The sequence below is a fragment of the Dipodomys merriami genome, unplaced genomic scaffold (genome assembly GCF_024711535.1).
Source record: "Dipodomys merriami isolate MVZ:Mamm:240054 unplaced genomic scaffold, mDipMer1.0.p SCAF_6, whole genome shotgun sequence".
NCBI lineage: Eukaryota > Metazoa > Chordata > Mammalia > Rodentia > Heteromyidae > Dipodomys > Dipodomys merriami.
This window is the reverse complement of record NW_027206179.1, coordinates 14,398,711-14,417,448: the sequence shown is the minus strand read 5'-3', so window position 1 is coordinate 14,417,448 and position 18,738 is coordinate 14,398,711. Positions and strand designations below refer to the sequence as shown.

General features: G+C 42.0%; 1 protein-coding gene across 1 annotated transcript in view; it reads left to right on the top strand.

Annotated features, from left to right (window-relative positions):
* Myo16 (myosin XVI) overlaps positions 1–18,738 on the top strand; it is a 368,989-nt gene that overhangs the window by 144,023 nt on the left and 206,228 nt on the right. The window contains exons 6-9 of the mRNA XM_070003305.1: positions 6,079–6,203; positions 10,331–10,456; positions 13,136–13,211; positions 14,509–14,677. Coding sequence (XP_069859406.1) covers positions 6,079–6,203; positions 10,331–10,456; positions 13,136–13,211; positions 14,509–14,677 — 496 coding nt within the window. The remainder of the gene's footprint in view (positions 1–6,078; positions 6,204–10,330; positions 10,457–13,135; positions 13,212–14,508; positions 14,678–18,738) is intronic.

The window sequence follows — 18,738 nt, the reverse complement described above, 5'->3', positions numbered from 1 at the left end:
TGTTTCCTTTTAGAAAAGAAAATTGAATAGCTGCTAGCAAATACATCAACATCCTTCTACATCTTTCCAACTCAGTAGAAGGTTTTGTTTGGTAGGAAATATTGGTATGTGCACAGCTGATATGATCTAGCCAAGGGAAAGCCCCCAAATGGGTGTATTACTGTGGAAGGTTGATTTAAAAAAAAAAAAAAAAAGGAACAAAAATAGGACGGTCCCAACTCTGATCGACCAGGAGAAAATCTGTCATGAATGTGGCTGCCATAATCAGTTTGTAAGAAACACATTTTCTGGAACAAACTCAATTTGATATCTCTACAGTTTTTAATTCCATTTTCCTTTTGTCAGTACTGCTGTCCTGGCTGGGCCTTTTCTTCCATCTGCCCTCCCCTTCCTTCCCTTCCCCCGCTGCTTGGGCTTTTTCTGCATCTGTCAGTCTCTGTCCTGCAACTGCACAGTTCCATGTAAACACCGTCCACCTCCATTTATTCCCTGGCCCTCTCCGTGGAGCACATGTGGAATTATCTGTGGCAGCAGCCTAGGCTGATGTCCTCACAAATCTCTCACTTTGCACACTGAGGAGATTGCTGTTCTTGGGCCATTGGTATTTCAACCCTGGGTGGCCATCACCGGGCAGCGGCCGAGCCTGCATCCTTCCCATGGTGCCTCTTGCTGCTGCAAATTGGTAGATGCCATGCTGTCTGCTGCCACGGTGGCAGGGGGAGCAGGCGAGGTCCCCAGCGAGCTGATTAACATGGAAGATCCCTCGTCACCAGCCGTAATTGTACTGTCACTCCAGCTTACGCCGTGAACCTGGGCCCGAGCAGTTAACCTCAGCTCCCCACCTAGGTTTCTGAGATGTAAAATGGGCCAGTCAGAAGGGCTGATTGAGCCTTTGACGGATGCCATATCTCCCGCACAAGGCAAACCAGCCGGAGCACAGCAAAAGCAATCAATTCTGAAATGAAGTGCATAGGGACAAAAGCAGTGAGGGCAGAGATCAAGGTGATGTGGGAAGAGTATCAGCATGTATGTGTGTGTGTGTTTGCGTGTGTGTATGCATACATATGAACATATTTACATGTACATGTATACACGCATACTGATGTATATATTCACATATGCACACGTATATAATACAGAGCCCCCATCAAAGCTGATACTTCACTGACTGGGCAGACATCACACCCCGGCTCTGAGGCCCTAGGGGGAAAGCTCGGCCTGCCTGCCTCGTGACTCTGTTGCTGGCATTCAGCTTCCTATTCTGCCAGCCACTTGGAATGCCCCAGCAACTTCTGCCAGAGAGCTTTCTACCCACAGCCCACCTTTCTTAGCCTTCCAGAACTTTCTATACCAGGGCCATTTCTTTCTTCTCCTTATAACCTTATGTCTCTTCGGCGGTCGTCAGCCCCAGCCATCCAGCCAGAAAACTCTCTGGTGGTTTTTCTGCGGTTTTCCATCCCTCTCTGTGAGCCTCTTTCCATGCTGCCTTTTATGCCCCGATTCCATTTGGGTCCCTCAGTGTCAGCCTTCCTGGAGACCCTCCCTTTTCCTCTGATGTCTGAGTAACCCCACACTTTCGCTCATGTTGTTACCACTGTCTAGTTCCCAGGATTATTGCTCAGGCTTTATTATTGTGAAGACCTTTAGCCTCTATGGGAAATTTGTTTTTATTGTGCATCTTGACTTGGAGGTCAGATGATTTGAAATAGCATGTCCAGCATGAAAGCTGTTACTGTCCTTTCACATTCTGTATTCACTCCTTTTCCATAAAAGCATGGAAGGCTACTCTCAGAACATGTGCTTTCTCTCATGCATCATGTATAATTGCCACCAAGCTCCAGAGTGTCCTTCTTTGATACCTCTCCACTGTGATCCCTTCCTTTACCAATCATGCTGTTGCTAAGGTAAAGCTGCGGCCTTTCTAATTTGGGTAAGTGCATCATGTCCAAAGCTTGTCACTGTACCTTAATCATTACAATTCATTGTCTGTCTTTCAGAGGACTCCTGATTAATTTGGTTAGGATAATCCCACGTATTTCTTTTGTTTAATGGAATTTATTCACAATGCATTCCTACACTGTGCTTTTCAGCTTCACACAAAGTTGGGTTTGATCCTGCCAAATTGTTGAGGACAGTCCCCAGGGATGCCCGCTGTCCAGGTTCAGGGGCAGGGCTAGGTTAAGGATCTAAGGCCAGGATGTGTTGTTTCCCATTGTCTGCCTAACTCTGCACAAGTCTGCCTGAGTCTGGGGCTTATTATGCCCATGAAGCCTAATTCTCTGAGATAAAGAAATGCATATTACAGTCCCAACATGTGTCGTATCACAACGAATGACAGAGGGCTCTTTGGAGGTATTTCACTTGTACCCAAATGATGATTCAGAAACAAAATGATGAAAAAAATTGAGACAGGCATATCTGATACTCTAAAGAAGGAGGGGACAATCTGCTGTATGGTCACTTCAGAAAGATCTCACAGTGGTATGACAGTACCACTAACCCAAGTAGGGCTGGGAAACCTGGAGGGAGGGGGGTTGGTTTTCAGAATCCTGTGATGTCTAGATAGCTGGCCCAGAGCAGGTATGAAGGAACTATGGAGAAAGGACTGTGGTCCCCTGGGGAGCATTTACCTCAGTACATTACAGCACAACCGTACAGCCACAGTATAGCCATGTTACAGCCATGGTACAGCCAGTGCAGAGAACCACACACAAAGAAAGAGTTTTCCTTCTGAGGAGAGTTAAAGAAAGTTGACAGGTTCAGATTGACGTGAGCCATTAACAGAATGTCGGTTTCTATTAAGTATTATCAAGTGCAATAAAGCAGTATGGGCCACCGCATCACATTTAAGAACTTAGGAATTCCAGGAGAATGGCTTTATTTCTTCTATTTTCTTATAAGAATAAATCTAAGCAGGCCTGGAGTTAATTTCTTTTTCCAAAATGAGTATAAAAATGACAATATATTAGGAAAAAATTACCCCTTATCCATTACCCATTATCAAATAGATGTCCTGTGGCCTAAAGTCCTATTGCTTGACTTTCTTCAAGTGTAATGAACAACTAATTTAGTCATTTACATACTACTGTCAAAAAGATTTTTGGACATAAAACAAAAATCTAAACGTACATCTTAATTGATATCATATTTGATTCAGTTTTTAGCCCTTAATTAAAAGAGTAATGTGTCATAGCAACACTTGTGATATCTTCACTGCAGAGGCCACAGGTTGAGTCCTGATGAGCAGTGTCTCAGTCCTCTGTTTCACTGCATGTCCTTCATCTTTGGGCTGCTCTGTCATTTAATTTTAATTATGTGATTAAATCATTTCCCAAAAGGACCCATTCAGTTTGCAACAAACACTGCGATATTATGACATTTAACAAAATAAGGTGATATAAATGGCTTCTTATACTTCTGATGTAAAAGGGATTGCTGATGTCCAAGAAATAATACTTTGAAAATTAAAGCCAGGAGCTGGTGGCTTACACCTAGAATCTTAGCTACTCAGGAGGCTGAGATCTGAAGATTATTTTTTGAAGCCAGCACAGGAAGAAAAGTCTGTGAGAATCTTTAATGAAACACCCAAAAAAGCTGGAAGTGGAGTTGTGGCCCAAATGGTAGCTTTGAGCACACACACAAAAAAAATCAGGGATGGCACCGAAGGCCTGAGCTCAAACCCCTGGACTGGAACACACACACACACACACACACACACACACACACACACACACACACACACACACACACACACACACACACACACTAAATTGCATGTCAAACACCTCAAAAAAGGGGGAATGTAGTGATAGTTTTAATTGGTTAGTAGCAGACCTCTAATTCCTTTAGTAGGAGAATCTGCTAGTTCTTCTGATACAGCATATGATGCTCAAGAGCTGAGGAAGATGGTAAGTGGGCTTCTGTTTCACCAATTGGCCTTGAAAAGATGGTTTGCAACAAGTTGCATGATCCAAATCTTTCATCTGGCTTCACATTGATACTATGTGGTTCTTATCGCACAGAAAGACTCACCTGAATGAAAGGCACCAGCTCTGTTTTCATCTGCGGTAGATAACCACAGCTTATGTTTACCAAGTGCTTACCATGGTTTTAGCTCTTTCCACACATCCTCCTAACAGCTCCTGAGGTCGTCCACCCATTCTGTGAACCGACACACAGGAGGACTGGCCTGCCCACAGTGAAACCAACAGTCACCAAATGCATGTGGCACTAAAGAAAAATGCTAGCCCATTGTCTCCTCTATTCTTTGTCCCCCCCCACCGCCCCACCCCATGCTCAAACGTAAAACATAGACTACACAGGGATGAAGAGCTCTACAGGGAAAGTAATAGCACCTGCTCCTGGTGACCTCCACCCAGGGCAGAGTGTTGAATGTGTTCATATTTGACTCATTGACTAATAATCCTAAAACCCAGATAGGTAAGGTGACTTCCCAGAAGCTGGCTTGCGGCTGCAGACCTCCGAGCAGCACCTGAGGAGTGTGGAGCCAGCACCGTGCTTGCATGTGCGGTGTCAGGGAACCATGATCCCTTCCTGTACGAGATGGGAAGTGCTGAGAAGAGAGGGTTGTTCACACAGAACACCTTGAGAGGGAAATGCTACCGCTGCCATTATCAGCACAGCCTCATCACCCACATCAGCATCCTCACTGTCAAAGGCATCATGATACCCACCACGAACAACACCGTCATCAGCACCTTAACTGTCATGATCACCACCATGGTCATCGCCATTCTCACCATCACCTGATAATTGTCATCACCACAATCGCAGCCATCACATCCAACCATCACCATTACTGTCGTTACCCTCCATCTCCGCTTTCATGCCCATCATCATCATTTCCATCATCTTCATCACCATCACCATTATCCTTTCACTCAACACCATCATCATTTGTAATCCTCCTTCTTCACCTTCACTTGGAAACAGAATGCTTCCTCTCTGTAAAACCCAGCTTTGTCCACGAGGCAGGCCAGGGACAGGAAGATAGATGATGAATGAAGAGATACAAGGTACCCCTGAGGTGAAGCTGTCATCGCAGTTCAGGTTAAAAATAAATGCTATGAGAGTAAGACGTTAGCACACATGAGCCTTTAAAAAAAAATTGTCTGTTGTGGGGCTTGAATCTGGGCTTGGGTGCTGTCACTCAGCTGTTCAGTTCAAGGCTAGCGCTCTAACGCTTGAGCCACAGCACCACTTCCAGTTTTCTGGTGGTTTATTGGAGATAGGAGTCTCATGGTCTTTCCTGCCTGTGCTGGCTTTGAACCTTGATCCTCAGATCTCAGCTTCCTGAATAGCTAGGATGACAGGTGTGAGTCACCCGAGCCCAGGACATGAACCTTCTATGTATAAATCACTCACCTCACTGAAGAATGACTAAGTACTTCACTCAATGCAAGTTACCTTTCTTAATGTGAATAATCATGCAATATTCAAAGGCAACATCCTTTAGACATTTTTTTGAAGTAGTTTCAGTCAGGAATATCTCAAAGGTAGCACAGAGAATCCTCCAACAGGGTCCTCAGAGCAACTCTAATTCCAACACTTCTATAGCCATGGTTTATTTACCAACTAAGCAATTAATGTTGGCCCAGTATAGCTGTTAACTACTGGGGATATTCAGTATTCTCTTCTTTTTAAACTGAAGTGCATTTTTTACTACAGTACATGATATTTCTTTTAGGATTGAAAATTTTGGCCAGAAAAAAAAATGAGTGAGCAAAAGTTACGTCCAAAAATTTCTTTCTATTTAATTTAAGTAGTTTGAACTATTTTGATGAGTGTATAGTGGTCTTTCATATCAGAACAGATATTCCCACAAAACCTCCAAATTTGACAACAGCCTGGTAACAGCTTTAGAACAACACTAGATTTTTCCCCTAAAGACTATAATCTAGTTAGACATAGAAACTGGCTGTAAGAATGAGAGCTCATAGGGGAAGAAGGGCTTCTTGAAAGAGTTTGTTGAAAGAACATGGGATCAACTGACCCTGATCCTTGGTGCTCAGCAGTAGCTCTTTGTGTGGACTGAACACAGTATTCTTTCTCCCCCAGGAGTAGATCTGACTTCACTGCGCCAGATGAAGCTTCAGAGACCACTGAATATGTTAACAGATGTCAAACACTTCCTGTCATCAGGAGGGAATGTTAACGAGAAAAATGATGAGGGAGTGACACTGGTAAGTGGTACATTTTACCCAGACATGGTTTAAATTGATAAAGCAAGTTGATTCTAAAAATACAAGTGGACACAATTACCCATTTAGTAATATGCATTTCTGATCATAAAAGTACTACATACCCATCCTGGAAAACTTGAAAGTCACAGCAACATGTAAAAAATAAAATATAAAACACTTAGGATATCGCCTCTTTGGCTGAAGTCAAGCCAGCACAGAGAGGGTCTAGACCACACAGCATTTTGTTGTCCTTTGAGGACTCTGGCTCTTGTTCTGAGGGAGGTGAAGAGATACTAGAGAGTTCTCTAAGAGACACTTCCGATTTCAAAAGATTGCTGTCTGTGTTGTTTGTGTTGAGGATAGCACCAGGGTGCAGCTCAGAGCTCAGTTTGGTGGCTTTTCCAGTGAGGTCAGTGGCTTTGCTTAGGGTCAGGTGATAGTGGAAGGAACTCAAGGTGTTTCAAGTTAGAAGCCCCACCCCCACCCCCGGTGGTATCAGCAGGAGACCCTGTGGGCCGCAGTGGAGCTCCCGATGGGTGTGACACGGGACCTGGAGAAGACTTCAGAATGTTAAAGTTGACATCAAACAATACAGAGAAGACTGGCAACAGACCATCTTTGGAGAAAGAAATACAGACCTGTATTTGCCATATTGTCTGAGGGTCTCTTAGCTACCCAGTGGAGGGGCTGAGTTTGTGTTGGGACATTGAAATCTGGAAATCGGGAAAGATTTCCCAATGGATGAAAGAATTTGTAGAGCATTAGTATAACATAGTATTATAGCCTTACTAGTGGAGGCAGAAGGAGGAAGCAGGATTTAAGACTGAGATGAGGGAAGAAGAAGGGAATCCAAGAAGTGAAATCAGAAGAATAAACATGGAGGTAGGAGGAAAGCCAAGAGAATGAGAGGTTCTGAGAGTCAAGAAGGAGGAATGGTAGATTCCAAACACTGCTGAGCACGCCCACAAAGGAGGTGGTGGTGAGTTCTTCATTATACTCAGAATCTGGGAGCTGGCTGATGTACCCCAGAAGGGATGGCCTGGGAAGAATGGAGTGGCTATTTAAATGATTCACTTATTGCAAGTCCTAAAAGAATGCCTGCCATGAGCGAAGCAGAATAGAGCCCCCTCAGCTGTGTACTGGAAAATACTTCAGCTTTATGATTTTTTAAATAAGTCATTGCTATGTGGAAAGTAATATTTATGTTTTAATCTCAGCCAGTTCTTCAGTAGAAAAGCAGTAGAAAGGAATCCACATAGGCCAAGAGGTTGCTATCTTTTGTACCTCCTTCAATGGTGATGTACCTCGTGACTTTGCTCTGATTCAACAGAGAAAATTGCCAGTGATTGTTCTGTCAGGACTAAATCCCATGATGACTGTCTCTGAGCCACTAAACAGAATGTGACAGTACAAACTAGACAAGGAAGTTGCCGTGGCCCCACAGCTCCGTCCTCCATTCCCAGCATCCATGAAGGGCCCACCTATTTGTGCGAATAACTCACTGCTGGAGTTCCTTTTCTGAAGGGTGTGCTGTGCCTTTCTGTCTATTTTTGGAGACAGGATAACAAAACACTTTTGTTCACAGACTGATTTCTATATCTTGAGTTGGCAGGTCAATTGTGGTTCAAAATGAGGCATAATTTTTCACACTGCTATACTGTTACGTGAAAGACAGGCTACCCAATGAAAGGCTCTGTGATTCTGTACTTCTAGGAAAGGGGTGTCATGTTGATTCTGTCATATTTATTTGAAGAAGCCACAGAAAAACGAAATGGAGAGTAAGGGTTTTGTAAAAATGTCTTAGAGATAAACACAAGTTTCGGCAAATATGGGGTTTGTTTTTACAAATACCATCTTCCAAAGCATCTAAAAATAAATTCCTGAGTTTGAGTGTATAAATTCTCTATGGAAATATCCCTTCAATAGCTAGTGTATGTATTACTGAGACACTGGTACTCAACTATTTTACCACAGAATTGGGTGTGTCAGAGCTCAAATTAAAGATTACAATGTCAGCCCCCTCCCCATAAGCCAGGAGTTATTATTTTATTCCATACTTTCCTTGGCTATCTGGAGTTGACCATAGGTCTCTAGTTACAACAGTATTTAAAACATAATAGAAATATTGCAGAGAATTACAAGGAAAACCAGCTATTAGGAAAGATAGTAGTAGTAAAAGATTCAACTTGTAGGAGTCTAAATTCCATTTCAGACACCAAAACATTTGTCCTTTTTAATGTGGAAACTTTATATCTTGAGTGGCTTAGCTATTTGTAATTCATATGGTGACTGTCAACTGAAATCAAGATAAAGACTAACTACTGAGGTTTTACAATGATGACCTTTCATAAACATTGTTTTCTCTCTTGTAACAGAGAGAATACATGATTTGGGTTTCGTTTCTTGCTGTTCCCGATTTAGCCTTCACTGGACATGAATTTTTCAGCCTCTGTTGGTGTTGCTTGCAGCCAGTGGTCTGGGCAGCCTTTCTAGCAAGATGCTGGGGTTGGTTTGTGTCTCTGCACACAAACAGGGTACAATTTTCTCTGTTGGATCAGAACAAAGTCATGAGATATATCACCATTGAAGAAGGTACAAAAGATAGGAACCTCTTGGCCTCTGTGGATTCCTTTCTACTGCTTCTCTACTGAAGAACTGGCCGAGATTGAAACATAAATACTACTTTCCACATAGCAATGACTTATTTAAAAATCATAAAGCAGACAGGGTACATCAGGAGGCTGCAGCTGGTGGGGCATAAGTTTTCCCTGTGAGAAGTGCCTCCTCTCCACAGGGTTGGCCTGTGGCCTTGGGTGTCATTAGTGCCCGTGGCTCACCCACTGATAGGCCCACTCTTGACTCAGTCATATAGATTCACTTTCATACTAACACAAAAGACCTCCTGAAACCCGTTTGGAGGCTACTGCTTTCAGAGGAAGCTACCCATCATGTATTGATTATTTGAATCATGAAGAATAAATTAGAAATGGGTGAAACTTTCTAGAGTATCTTTCATACTCTAGAAGAACAAGTATAATAAAAATATGTTTCTAAAAGCCATGTGGACCACTGGATGGAATGCTGTAGATGATTTTGTAGACAGAAATCGATGGGCAGATAGATGGGAAACTTGGCCTCTTAGGATAGAAGCTTTCAGTAGACAAATCATTTCTCATCCAACCAATTGAAAGTATAAGAAATATAGTACTATACACTGCAGATTGAAAAGTGTAAGTATAAAGGTACAAAAACAAATGTTTCCATGAATTCCACAAATAAGCATATTTAATGAGCTTTTGTTTTAATTTTATTGAACTTTGGTCTTTGTACAGAAGAAAGTGCTATGGATTCATTGCTACCAGTCCTAGAAGGTGGTATACATGTCACTAAATTTAACTTATTATTTTTTCCTAACTTCATAGTTTCTTTTATATTATGTTTGTGGAGTAAAATCAGAGGATTGCTTAGGAACCTTATTTCAGTCAAATATAATTATAGTTTGCTGAGAAAGGCTGATGCCTTCAAAATGAAATTTACCCATCTGAAAATGTTAAAAATTCTCCAAATCCCAATCTCATTATAGATCCCGAGGCTTCATTTCTAAACTTCAAATTCCATTAAGAACCTAAACTGAGAGAAGGTTGAAATAGCAGTTACAGAACTGTTATAAAGCCTGCCAAGATTCACTGACCCCTTCCAGAGCCTTTCTCAGGTTCCCGTCTGATTCTGAACCCTGCTCCTGTACTCAAGGCAGTACTGTTATACCAGAGCCAGAACACAGCCTTCCCCCTGTGAGTAAGAAGCAGGGAGCTATGGAATTAGTGCATTCTTCATGTTCAGATCCTCAGATCACAGCCAAAAGGAGCTCTGGGAGGGATACATTGGATACATGCCTACTGCAAAGAAGGAAAATAATAATAAATAATTTACATTGATCAACAATTGAGAGTATGACTTTCAAAGAATGTGATGACACCTACAGAGAACAAATAATAAGTGTGTGTTCTTTGTCTAGCTCTCCGAACCACAGATCCAATATTTTATTAAAGCACTTCCTTTAAATGGTGGATTACACTGTTACTACCCTAGTGTTTTATGTTGGGTAACAAAACGTCTTCTCATCGCAGCTCCACATGGCATGTACAAGCGGCTACCAGGACGTGGTGTCCCTTATTCTGGAACATGGAGGTGACCTCAACACAGCAGACAATCAGTACTGGACCCCTTTGCACTTGGCAGCCAAGTACGGCCAGGTAAAGTAAAGCTGGCCATGCAGCAGCCTGGGAGGCAGCGCTGGGAGCAGCCCAGGCCATGCCGGCTCTGGCTGCATGAGTACAATAATGCTGCTCTCAGGAGGGCTTTCTAGAATGCCTGATCCTCAGCCACTTTCCTGCCCTATGAAGACACGGGTCTCCTCCCCTCAGAGTACACAGGGGTGACAGTCATGGTTCCTAGTGTTTGTACCAGGCCAGGACATCATCTGAAGCAGAGACTGTAAGCTCCAACCCACTGTACAACCCCCAGAATACATCCTGGCTAATGAGAAGCTGCTCACGTGTGGGTATGCCATCATTGCCCAATATAGAAGCAGTACGAGGAAGAACGAAATGTTTTCTTAGGGAAATCCGAAGAGGAGTGGAGGGGAGCAAGAAGAACAGGGTGGCTGCAAGAGATAACAGAGGAAGAAATGCAAAGAGTTCTGTGAAATACTGGGGAAGAAGGAAGCATTCTTTCTATAAGATTCAGGTAGAAACAGTCCATAGTAGACTCATGCATAAACAGTAATAATTTATTAGACAGCTTTATGCCTTGGGTGGGAAATGCAACCCATGGTTCTCGGGCTTGGGACATTTACTGTTACAGTGTAGAGTGTGTACCAGTGAGCAAGGAGGTACAAATTATGAGCACCTGAGGGCTTTACACATTGTAATGTCCTTTTAATAATAAATCTACCAGTCAAGGTATTGATTAAATGACTTTCAAAAATAACTAGAGCCTGTAGTATAAAATTAAAGTTCAGCAATTCACTGTTTCCTTTTCTATATCCTGGGTGCATATCTGAGCTTGCAGACACATGGACGCACACAGGCACATGTGCACACACACACACACACACACACACACACACACACACACACACACACACTCACATTCACAGGGCGCTACACTCTTTGGGAGCTGGCAGCTAGCTTCCCTTGCAAGTTCCCTCAGGAGAGATGAGTCTCTGGGCTGAGTCGCTGGGCGGCCCGATCTGAGGCGATTTCCCTATGGGTCTTGGGTGCGAGTACAGGGGGAGTTCCAGAGTAGACCTCAGCGCATGGGAAATGGCCTCTGTGTGGTCAGAAAGGAATTCCCCCGTCGGAAGACGCTTCCTTGTTTTACTCATAAGTGTTCACTTTCCTGAGCATGAGATTACTTTCATTGCTGGAGGTTTTTGTGTAGAAAACAGTTTGCTTTTATCACCTAAAGACTGCTGCGCTAGAGATTAAATCTAAACATGAACTTTGGAGGGGACGTGAGCATTCAGACCACAGTCACGACGCATAGGGCGGTATCAAAAATAAGAAAACCTTAACAGAATAGCAGAACGCTCTGGACAATCATAATTTAAGAAACTGACTAAAGACCATAAAGAAAGCTAGACAAGCCTTCTATAACCCAAGCCCCTTTGTGTGATTGGCACTGATCACTTTGGTGACAACTCCACCTTTAACCCTACACACTCAGTCCCAAGTACGTGCGTCCTCTGTGACCACCAGGGGGCAGAAGCAAGAAAATCCATTCTGTGAGAACAGTGCCGAGATAAATACTCCAAGCCACTTCCAGATCCACTGCTAGAAAGGTATACAGAGATGTACTTGTACAGTGCAGTTTTATGTAGCCAAAAAACCAAAGTGTCAATTGAGATAAACACAACATCTCAGATAATTCTCAAAAATGCCCTGGGGAAACAAGAGAACAAGACATGGAAAAATATGTACATCAGGACTTCATTTCCATAACGTCATGAATAGGCTAAGCAGCATGGTGCTTAGAGATGCTTTGTACGTATTTTCTAACATATCAATACTGAATCCAAATTCCATGATAGTGCTCACCTCTTGAAGAAAAAATGCACAAAGATACTATTAATGACATATTTTTAAATGTGAGAGCACTGACATTTAATTACTACTTTCCTCTGTTATGTTTTAATTTTTGCTCTGTGATTGTTTTATTTTATGTATACATTTTGCATGTATACAAATGATGTATGTATAGATTTTACATGCATACAAATGATGTATGTATGCATTCAGTAAGTAACCATGTAAAACACAATCATTACTCTGTAATGTTTCCATTACAGATATTTCACATGAATGATGTGCTTAATTCCCATCAGTTCTTCGCAGTCAGGACATGAGAGTGTGCTCTCCTAGTCATGCAGTGTGATCTTAGGTTTATAATAGTATCTTCAGGGTCATCATGGATGGATGGATGATAGCAACAGCTAGACTTTGCTCATGCAAGATAATTGCTGAAGTAACACAAAAACAAAACATGGTGTGACATATAATTATATAAAGTGGCCTAAAAGAAAAGGGAATATAAAGTATCTTCTTCATGTCCTCAGCCCTCCGGCCCTCGTGGAGAACTGGATTTTGTTCTGATGTATGGGTCGCAGATGTGGTCTGAATACTGATGTGCTCTGAGGAGCAACTCTGATTATCCTTTTTTTTTTTTATTGTGAAAATACTGTACAGAGGGGTTACAATTACATGGGCAAAATAATGAGTACATTTCTTATCAAGCATTGTAGCCTCCTCCTTTGTTTCCCCTTCCCATCCCTTCCCATCCTCCCCTTGCCTCCCACCCAATCCTCCTTCCCCCACCAAAGTTGCAAAGTTTGTTTTTCCACATGACTAACTTTGATTATCTTTATGTTGCAGACGCACCTAGTGAAACTGCTCCTGCTGCACCACGCCAACCCCTGCCTCGTGAACTGTAATGAGGAGAAGCCTTCAGGTAGGTGGTGGTGCGCTGAGAGTTCCGGAAAGTCCCATCTTCTTCCTTCCCTTGAACAGGTTCCTCTGTCATTAGCACAGCTAGGAAATGTGAGCTTGACTCTCCTGGGCAGATGTGAAAATGGATGCCATTCCAGCATGACCTATAATCTCCCCAGTGTGCCCGTAGGAGGCCAGGGCACAGGGGACTTCCTTGTATTTTGTTTTTCTGAGTTGATCTTCCAGAGTAATTGACTCATTCAACACCACTCACTTCACAGTGTGTTTTGATTGTTATTTGGCTGGGTTAGGGTATTCACATATACATTAGGATATTTAAAAGAAATACAATAGTTTCTGCACAGGAATTTAGACTGAAGAAATTAGAACGATCAGTGTCATGCTAATTTTAGATTGAATTCTTAATTTAATGTCACTAATTTCTGGTAATAATCTTTTAAAGACTTCTATCATTCTTTTTATCATCATGCTTTTCTATTTTCTCATAAGGAATACATAACATGTTCATTTGTAGCTTTCAAAATGAGTTACTATTCGTAGCTAATTCCATGATATTTAAAGTGGAAGAATTCTAAATAACAGAAAAAAAGTCTAGTCTACATAATATAATTTTCACAGTAGCAACTGATCTTAACAATGAAACAAATCTATTTCTTTTTCTGCTTGTGAAAGCCCTTCATACCTTGCACTTACTTGATTATTTCTAGGGATAGATTATCTGACAAACTTCCAACGTAAGCCATAAGAAAGTTTGCTAAGAATGAAATGACAATTGTTTTTCAAGTTCAGCTTCAATATGAAGATTCACCTTGAATCTTCATTTTATACATTATCATCCAGTAAAAATTGTCTTCATGTATTTTTATTTGTAATTAAATAGGCATGATAGCGTTCATGCATGTATGTATGCACTAAGGGGCTTGAATTCAGGGCCTGGGAGCTGTCCCTGAGCTTTTTTGCTCAAGGTAAGTACTCTGCCACTTGAACCACAACTCTACTTCCAGCTTTTTGATGGTTAATTGGAGGTAAGAGTTCTGGCCAGGCTGGCTTTGAACTATTATTCTCAGATCTCAGCCTCCTATATAGCTAGAATCACAGAAGTGAGCCACTGGTGTCCTGGGACAATAGTCTTCAAACACTAGTGCTGTAGTCTTATCCCTCCCTTGATGGTGTTTTCTTGGCTTGTGTTTTTTAACTGCTGAAAAATTTATAGCGTTTAATCATATCTGAATTATTGAGAGTAATAGAGTGCGACTATCATCGCAGATTTTGTCTGACTGTCTTATTGTTTCCTGTAGACATTGCGGCCTCTGCGTTTATTGAGAAGATGCTTCTGAAAGCTGAAATGGCCTGGGAGGGAAAAATGCAAGAACCACTCCCTCAGGGATCTCTGCCTGGCCCGAGCTTCACAGAAGAGGAGGCCTTCGAGGAGGAGGGACAGGAGCTTTCAGCCCTCTCTAGTAAGCTGTAAGTGTCTTCATCCAGCAGGGCATAGCGGTGTAGATGATGAGCATATATGTACTCATGAGTATGAATGATGACTGTATATATCCATATATCATAATATATGGTGAGTGTATAAACATGTGTGTGTATATATATCATGTTTATATATATCATAATATAGGATGAGTGTGTATATACATATCAGTATATATGACCTCTCCATGAACAGGTATAGGTCACTGCTCAGGGAGCGGTCAGTTACTTTTATCCCCACCTGTCCTGGTTACTAGACATTGCATCATCCATAATGAAGCCATCTCTCAACTAGAAACTGTTATAAACATTGAAATTGTTGATCAACACACTTACACATGCAGTCCTTGACAATGAGCTTGGCACAGCTGGTGAAATCTTCTGGCATGTTAAAACACCACTACACGAGTACCATGAGACTAAAGGTCCGATTTTACACACTCCCCTGGAGTTCAGCTAATCTAATGATGCGGGGTCTGAGCACTGTTCTACTGGCAGGCTGTGCTAAAGTAGGAAGTGCACAGAATACACTCATGAAAGTAACGATTTGTTGATTTTGAAATGCCTCCTAAAAGGGGGACTTCCTGTTGTTAAAAGCATGAGATGAAAATTGCCTCCCTATTCCAAGTCTGAAAAAAGTGCAGATGTGGTAAGAATGACTGTGATAATTTACCATCCAATCCATGTCCATTGGACCCATGAAGCAAGGATGGATTCTCCCTTCTTCATCAGAATAGACTACGTGTATACAATGTGGATATGTACACACACGCAGAACACACGTACTTTACATATCATATGAACAGAAAGAATGTCTGTGACAGTTAAATCCCAAGGGAAAGAAAGTTGGTTCACAGTTGGCAGGACAGGAGAGCGGGGCTATTTTGAGGACAATGTAAATGTTCGGAATGAGATAGTTGTGATAGGTAAAGAAATATTAAAATGGAAACAAAATTAAAGTTTGGGTTCAAACCAAATTACTTTACAATAAGTTATGTCAGATAAGTATGTATCTCCGTGGGTGTTTGTAGTTTTGTGTTGGGTTTCTACTATGTGTGGAAGATCAAATAAACCCAAACAACCAACCTTCCCAGCCCTATTGACTTTTTTATTATTGGCTGAAAACAAATTAATCCTGTTATAAAAGAACTGATCGATGATGTATCTGTTCTACACAATTAAGTACAGGTTTAAATACATTTTCTTCCTGTTGCCTTCACTCTGAGAAAAGGGCAAGTAGATCTGACTGGTTTAAGCACTCTTAAATTTTTCTTTCATAACTCTTAGCTTTGGTGTATTTTATCCCAGCTATTTCCATTGTCATTAGAATATTATAAGTAAACAAAACTAGGAGCATACATGCAATGTGAACAAACAAATAGAATAGTTGATGTTTTCATGTAGAGAAGTTGAATTTCTGTATGTTCCTCCTGACTTTATTCTGTAGGAGAAGGAGAAATATAAAAGCTCAGAGATTTCACTATAAGCAGCACAAGTGTTTTTAAGAAACAAAGAAAATGGCACTTGTTGATTCCATAGGACTATGTGTATTTAATAGGACAATGGTGGTTGATTTGGACAAATTTCAGAAACTTGAGAACTTTTCTTTATGAAACAAACCAGCGAATTCACATAATTACAGGAAATACATCTGTATCTGCTGTGGCTCAGCCTGCATTAGGGAAGGGTGCAGTATGGGGCTTCTTCCTTTAGCATTGCATTGGAAACTTCTGGAAATTTCCATTGTACCTGCTCCCTGAGTTAAGGTGAACAGAGGCTGTGGCGATCCAGGTCTCACTGGCTGAAAGCAAGTGCTTTTTGAATGCTTTGATCACCAGCATTTAAAATATGCAGCCTGGCCTTCTGCTGTGCACAGAAATCCTTCTGCTTTACGCAGGTGTCCAAGAAAGGAAATGGAAGGAGAAGAAGCAGAGACTGCAAATTAGAGTCGTTCTGCAATAGCTCGGCGTTCCTTCAGGTCTCATTTTTGCCCAGTAAAGAATAGTGCGTATTTATTGATAAGGAATGCATACAGTTAGAAAAAAATAGTACTTGAAAACCAACCTGTGTGGCCTTTTCTACAGAAAGAGTTTGTGTGACTTTTATTTCCTGGGTTTTTAGAAACAGCATGTATAGGCACTTTAAAGGGTCTGTGCATTTTGGAGAAAGTTCAGATTCTTGCTCTTCAATGTGCAGCCTGGGTTTCAGCATCATTTTTTCACTGGGGAGTTTGAGAGGCCTGCAGGACCTCTAACCCCACCAGGCCTGGGCCAGAGAGCGTATTTCCACCCAGTTGCTTGGGGAGGTGAAGTTACCATTGTAAGTGAAGAAGGCATCATGTCTCTATGTTAACTGCAGTATGCTCTTTATCTCCAGCCCTCACCCCAGTTCCACATGAGTGAGCATCGCCTGCCTGCTTCCATTAACAGAAGCCCCACCTGCCCATTTTTCTGACTTACAAACTTGCTGTGCTTCTTTTTCAATGTCTCAAAGTGTATTTGGCTAAAAACATCAAGAAATAGGAGTTAACTCAGTACACAAGTTGGATTTCCTTCCTGTTGTAACTCTTCTCATTATTAATTACAATTTTATTATCCTTAAGTCGTTGTACAAAGGGGTTTCCATTCACCATGGGGTTTTGGTTCCCTTTGTGGGGTGGTGACAGTGTCTGACTATATAGCCCAGGCTGGTATCAAACTGTTAATCTCCCCGCCACAACCTCACAAGGGCTGGGATTTCAGGCATGAACTACTGTAACTCTTATTCATTGTCATGTAACGTGCACTAAATCATGATTTAGTATTGATAAAAATTATTACTTTTACAGTTCACTTTCAGAAGCAATTGCCTGTCTTTAAATGTCTGAGTGGGAAACTCCTGTTATTAGGAGAGCCCAGATAGCAAATTCTCACTGATCTCTTTGAACCGGTTGCCACTCTGAAGGTCTCTGTGCATTGCCTGACTTTTGAGCTCATGGCTAAACATGTGCAGGTTGGTTTTAAGGTCCTATTCTGCCTTTATAAAACACAGCGATCCCCTTGCTTGCTGGTGCTTTCCCGCCTCCTCCTTCCCTCCCTCCCTTCTGAGGCTCCTCCCTTATGTTGCTGGTGCATCCTCCAGTGCCCAATCCCGGATTGCTTGCCCAGGGATTTTCACCACTGAGAGCGCTAATTTGTGTCACATCTTCCATTTTCAGGGTCCTAGGGATAGAACCCACACAAATTCTGTGTCACACCTTAGCTGGAAGGTGCAAACAATATCGTGGTCATTTATTTAATGACAGTAACAGTGTTCCCAGCTATGGTTTATTTTGAAAGTTACATTATTTTTTAACATGGGCCACATGCTTTATGTGGATAATTTAAAATTCAAAAATACCATATTTTTTTTTGTCAGTCATGGAACCTGAACTCTGGGACTGGGAGCTGTCCCTCAGCTCTTCAGCACAAGGCTAGTGCTCTACCACTTGAGCCACAGCACCACTTCTGGCTTTTTCTGCTTATGTGGAACTGAGGAATTGAACCCAGGGCCTCATGCATGTGAGGCAAGCACTCTACCACTAAGCCACCTTCCCAGCCCCCCCAAAATACCATTTAAAATTATGTTATATACTGTGCTGGTTTTTCAGATACCTACCGGGCTTGGGGGCATCAGCAAATTGATTCACGCCATGCACTTCTTCAGCCTGACACCGCGTAGTGGGAAGGTCATTGGTGTTTGCAGTTCTAAGAAGAAAATGACCTGAGTTCACTGCTTGGTCAATTTTCAGTGTGACTTTGTCATCTGAATGGCCTGTTTGGGTTCAGCTACTTGACAATAAGTAGTTAGTAGGATAAGTTGAGAAGATAATAATGTAGAAGTTTCCCTGTGACAGAAATCCCAAGGCAGTTAACATAGTGCTGCAAAGCTGCTTATGAGCTACCGCTGTAACTGTAAGTGGAACCACAGGGGGCAGTGGGTTTCTGTCTCCCAAGCACCTCCTGGTCAAGTGATCTGTGAGTGGGAGTCACGTGCCACTGTGACTGTGGACAGACTTCAGATCCACCAGA